Genomic DNA, 5,813 nt, shown 5'->3' on the forward strand with positions numbered 1-5,813 from the left:
AATCATGTTTGCTTCCGCCCACCAGTGTTTTCAGTGCTCATCACCTTCTGTGATGTCTTCCACCTTGCCAGATGTAATGGACAGTCTTGCTATCTGCACATCTTTCTTGGGTCGCTCCTCAGCCTGCTTGACTTGATTAGCTTTCTTCTTGCAACATTTACTGAACCGATGTGGGGATGGCATTACTAGGCAGTAAGGGCATGCATGCTCTTCACGTGCCCCTGTCCCCCTGTGGGATTGTGGTTGTTTGCACCATTGTCTGTTTTGTACCGTTTGTTAGCATTGGTAGTATTAGCCTCTGCTGGTGTGGTAGTCTGTGCGTTGTTACGCTTGTTTGCTGCTCGCTTATGTGTGCCTCAGTCATAAAATGAAACTTGGCGTGGTCCATGTCGGACAAGTGGCCTTCACTTTCATCCGGTTGCTTGTCTCCTTTAATGAGAGTATCCATAACTGATTGCAATCCGTGGTACTTAAGTGCTAGGTACCTTTGTACTTTGAGGATTTGGCAGTGTATGGATTCCTTGTCTATGTTGCGGTAACGCTCCTCCAACATCGCCATTGTCTTGTGCACACGCTCTGTGCGCACTTCGACGTTCATCTTCTTATTCTGCATGTCATTGAGAAACTTCTCCAATAGATAGTCCACTGGATGTGATCTGAGTCGGTCAATAATGATTCTATTGAACTGCTCAGGATCGGTGAAGTGCCTAGCTGCATGTGTCTCAGAATCTCTTAAGTTATTGAGTACTGATTTGCTCTTCTCCGTTGCATCAGTGGAATCCAATAGGCTTCGCACTAGTGCTGGGTACTGACACAGAGACATTGACTTAGCTAAAAATAGATCACTACATTGTGAAGTGAACTCTATGGTATCTTCGCAATTTTCCATTCTAAAGAAACTATCCTTAGGAAACTTTGGAAATTCAGAAGTCTCAAGTAATTTCTTAAGAGAAAGTTCCTTTATCTGATCACCCAAGCGTGAACGCATGAGCTATAGTTCACTAATGTACAGACTGATTGCAATGAGTTTGTCTTCCTCATCACAATCGTTGATTGCTTGGTCATATCGTCGTCTGAGCTCCGCATCCACTAGTGGCATACGGCGCTCAGGCTGTTGATCATGTATGCCTACTCTCATCTTGTGCAGAGCTGGTATGGGCACCGTGCTGTTTGTTCCATTTTGGACACAAACCGACTCACCAAAACATGATTGCCTTGACAGATACTTTTGTCTATTTCTAGACGCATTGCTGAAGCTAAGATGAGCACCCCCACCGGTGTAGGCAGGCCCGAACTACTGCCTGGGCTTGCCTCCCCCATTGGGCTGACTCCCACATCACCCGCGCCTTCACTACCTCTCCCCCCCCCCACCATACACGCTTGTTCTGGTTGCTGTTGGCATTTTTAGATGTCTGCGTTGGTGTGTGGGTGTTAGTGGATTATTAATAAAGACTCTGGTTACGTTTTGTGCGAACGCGCGCGCATCACCCCCCCCCCGGCTTTAGTAATAATTTTTGTAGAAGAAATAAAATTTTGATTTGTTTTACTTACTATTATAGTGTTATTGCTTTGCTGCACTTCCGCTGGAAGTGTTTACCGTGCTGTATGGCCCAGTAGCTTGGTGCTTTGTCCCCTATATTTCTGAGGGATAGAAGCGGTGTTTGTTAGTCAAGCTTATTTCGTCACGTGTGACGTCACTTGTGCTTATTCCGTCACGTGAGAACTTCTTGTCACTTATGCTTCTTCCGTCATGTGAGAAATTATTTTCTCATACGAGATCTCACTGAGATGTTCGGTCCTAGCGACGTCACCTTGGTAAGTTCGGTCCTATTGACGTCACCTGAGGAAGTTCGGTCTCGTTGACAGCTCGTCTATTGTCCCGAACTTCCTGATTGTGTCAGTTTGTCTTGTTTACTTTTATATCACTGATGGTACGATGGCACTCTCGTGTGTGTTGTGTGACCCCTTACCTTCGATGTAGATCCGGTGTACACGTCTTGTGTGCAGCTTGTCTTAATTTGAGTGCCACTGTTTAAAAAAAATAAGAGTTGTCCCCTAAAATCTGTGTCCTGAACCTATTATTCTAGCCCTGTGTGTGTATTGATTATATTTTGTATTATTTGATACTTGATCTCACTTGCGGTACTAATTTTTGTGATTTACGTAACCCCAACTGCTTGCTGATGTTATGATCTTGTATTTGTTATGTTCATAGGTACGTTTCTATGTTATTTGTTACTGTGGTTTGTTCTGATACAGTCCCTGTCTTGGTGAATCTTCTTTTGATCGTTTAGGACTCTACTTGTGTCTGATCTGATTCTCGTGTCTTGCCTTGTGCCTTGAATCTTATTTCGATCGTATGTGGCTCTGTTCGTGCCTGATCTGATTCTACTTCGGTCTTTTGTGTTTGTGCGAGGCTTATTCTACATGATCGAGATATACCCCTATCTCTATTCTGATCTGGGGTTTGTATCCTCTACCTGTGAATATTTTTGTAGTGTGATTTGTATTGTTGCTCGCAATTTCTACCTGTGAATATTCTTGTAGTCCGATTTGTATTGTGTTCGGTCAGATGGTACTGCTCTGTGCACTTGTATGTGTCTACATATCTTTGCGCATGATGAGGTGTGTATTAAGCTGAATGATTTAGCTGTTCCTCGCCTATTTTGATTATGCTTGGTATTCTTTGTACCCAATCAGGTTGTGGTTGCTTTGAGTTCTATACCTGGGATGGATTGTCCCTTTGCACGGCTTCATACGTATGTTTGTTGCCTGCTGATTTCAATTCACTGCGATCGATCTCTTCTTAGAAATTAAGTGGTTTATGATATATTCTTACTGTTAAATGCAAAGGCTATTTGCTAGTTTTACCTTGTGAGGAGTCTGTGTTATGCTGCTTTTGCATCACTATGTATGTGGTCCTTTCTGGAGATTTACACTTGTATACGTATATTACTGTTTTTTAGTGTCTATGAATTCGTACTGATTGTAACATGTGATTTCTCCTTCTAGGGTAGTAGTTACAAGGTTCTTTCTTGGGTGGCCAATGCTTTTTGTGGGTGGATTGCCCTGCACGTTTGCTCTCCCTCCAAACACTCTCGTTTATAAGTTATGGAAGTTCTAAAACACTTGTACTTATTCTACGAGCACCTTTGCCAATGCCACCCTTGTAACTGATTTGTAATGCTTAGCTTCTTACCCTTAATAGGTTCGATGTGTGTGTTTGCAGTCTTGATCAATCTGTCCCTTTGCTTGCTATTCAATGCTATTTGCGTGTGTTCATTAGTAAGCTTCTCGCTTTGAAACCTTCTTCTAATTTGGCACTAGCACCAACTAAGTTGTGTGGGTCTATAAGGGTGTTATCTCGTGTTGGTACTTATGGGCCTGACGTCAGTGGATTCTCTTGTTCGAAAATCCCAAACATTGATTAATTAATCACCTTGACACCTAATATTTTTCTTCTAGATAACAACACTGTTCACCCTTAGAGACTGTTACAGCACTCTGTAACGTGACCAGCTTTCTTCTGGACACGTTCTTGTTTACTTCAGTTGTTGTTCTGAAGTCCTGTTGCTATCTGAGGAGTTGCTTTCTCGTTCTCCTTTTGATTCTTCTGTCTTCCGCCGTCTCTGTTATTAGCTCCGCGTCTCAGGTTATCCTTCCTGGTCCCCACTGCTTTGACTTCGGTTGCTTAAATTTCCCAAGGTGTGCATGAGACAGTAATAAAGGTTTTATCTTTCACGCCTATGGTATTTCTCCTCTAGTGTGCTAAGTTACTTGTTGACTTATTAAAGTAAGGATATTGTAAAAAGTGTAGAGTATGGAGAGTAGCTGAAAGGTACGAGACAATAGGATACAATAGACCTCTTCTCAAGCACGGTTATCTCAGCTAGGAAAGTCCTTAGTCTGAGAGAGCCGAACTGAGTCGTTATTTGTATTTTCACTAGACTCAGGATTTACTTGAGTGTTTCTCTCACGCGCGTGAGTCCCGGTATAGCTTACCGGTTCTACCGTTAATATTTCTGATGACTCTAATATCATAAATATTCCAATCCTAATTCCAAAACTTAGTATTTGATTATTCTGGGATTTGGGATTTGGATTGGCTTTTTGATAATCTGGTCCCGAGATGCTACAACGATTATTATGAGACTCAACGTGAAACGTTTACTCAAGAGGATCGTGGAGCCGCGTCTGAGTCAATTTATCATACGATCTCTCGACGACTTCAACAGGAATTACTCCATAACATGAAGGAACCGTACCCGTTTTTCAAGGCATTGGAAACCAAATTTAAGATTATCACCCAGAGAGGAATCGCCGTTTGAGAAAGGAGCTCTAGGCAAAAACACAGAAGAGTAATAAAACTTTGGAGGCCTTTATTTGTAATATTAATTTGAAGAAAATGTAATTGGAGAAACGCGAGGCTCCACCGTCTGACGGTCTCAATGAACATTTTAAAGCAGCAAGAACTCATCTCAATACAGTTGATACTGACGTCATGAGTTACGAGGAGCTCTGCGAATATCTTCGAAAATTCGATATGGAGGGAATTTAAACATCGACCTCCAATACAGAGACTCGAGGAGGAGAGAGAGCACTTTCTGCCAGAGCAGAACGAAAGTGCTTCAATTGTAGCAAACCAGGTCACCTTGCTCGTGATTGCCGATCCAAGCATCGCAGACCCAGACCGCACGTCTAATCTGACCGCAGGGAACATCGCAAACCTTATGAAAACCGATATTCCAACAATCGTGGAAATGATTCCGACCTGCCCAACTGCCACACTTCCCACCCGCTCAGGGCTTGGGGAGCGCATCCAAACCACCGGTTCGTTGCCTACCTCACCTTCTGAGCCTTCGCTCTCGTCCGAGTCCACTTCGACTCCTCCCCTCTCACTCCACGCGTAGTCCTGCACAAGCTGTCGCATCGCTACAGCCGCGCCCGCCGACTTACGCGCAATCTTTCGACGCTTAGCGCGACCCGGCCTTACCAGAGAGCCATTCCTGCCTAAGCCCAGTATGACCTTCACCAGCGGTGGAACAGGGATATCCGTGTCCTCGAGCCACTGCCACCTGATGAGCGACTGCGGTACCACGATCATACTGCTGTTCGCCCACATCGTGCCCACTCCGACTGCCTCATCTGGTCGAACGCGATGAGGACATCGCAACCCATGGGTATTTGCTGCACCACATGGAAGGGCTGCCCTTCTACCAAGGCAAAACTATCCTGCCCCACTAACAAATACGCCTCCAAGCGCTCATGCCCTACCACATGGGAAGGGTTCAACTCGCCCATGTCATCCAGGCCACTTAACGGTGGTCCACTATACGGTGCGTCAGGCGCCACACCGATTCGCTGCAACGCCTGCTCAGTGATAAGGTTGTATGTACAACCCGAATCGGCATAATCCCACACACGATCTGTCGCCAACAGCATCGGATTCACCGCACCCTTTCAATTGCGGTTATTATTCTGGCCAACTGCCGCACCAGCTGCCGCACCAGCTGCCGGACCAGCTGCCGGACCATTTGCCCCGCGCAACTGCGTAACACAGATAACACCATGGCTGGCGCACATAACCCTGGCCTCTGCCTGAGTCATCGTCTCTCCCACGAGAGCGCGAGCGCGAGCGCTCACGCTTTGGCTCCCTCGAGTCTCGACCCCAGTTATCCCCTGCTGAATCACGTCGATCTCTTGACGGTTCCCCACCATCACGACGGCCATTACGCCTTCCGCTTGGCACGCGTCCAGTATTAAAAACCCTCAGGGTATTTGTGACCCTTGCGTACTTCTGTACGGGCTTGCCC

General features: G+C 45.5%; 1 protein-coding gene across 1 annotated transcript; it reads right to left on the reverse strand.

The window, feature by feature from the left end:
• Nucleotides 1-211: 211 nt before the first annotated feature.
• On the reverse strand, nt 212-823 carry SARC_10258 (hypothetical protein; the record flags this gene model as incomplete). Its single annotated transcript, XM_014295707.1, has 1 exon — nt 212-823. One exon carries the CDS (start codon nt 821-823, stop codon nt 212-214), a length of 612 nt encoding a protein of 203 aa, XP_014151182.1.
• Nucleotides 824-5,813: the final 4,990 nt, after the last annotated feature.

The sequence above is a fragment of the Sphaeroforma arctica genome, assembly GCF_001186125.1.
Source record: "Sphaeroforma arctica JP610 unplaced genomic scaffold supercont1.1186, whole genome shotgun sequence".
Taxonomy (NCBI): Eukaryota; class Ichthyosporea; order Ichthyophonida; genus Sphaeroforma; species Sphaeroforma arctica.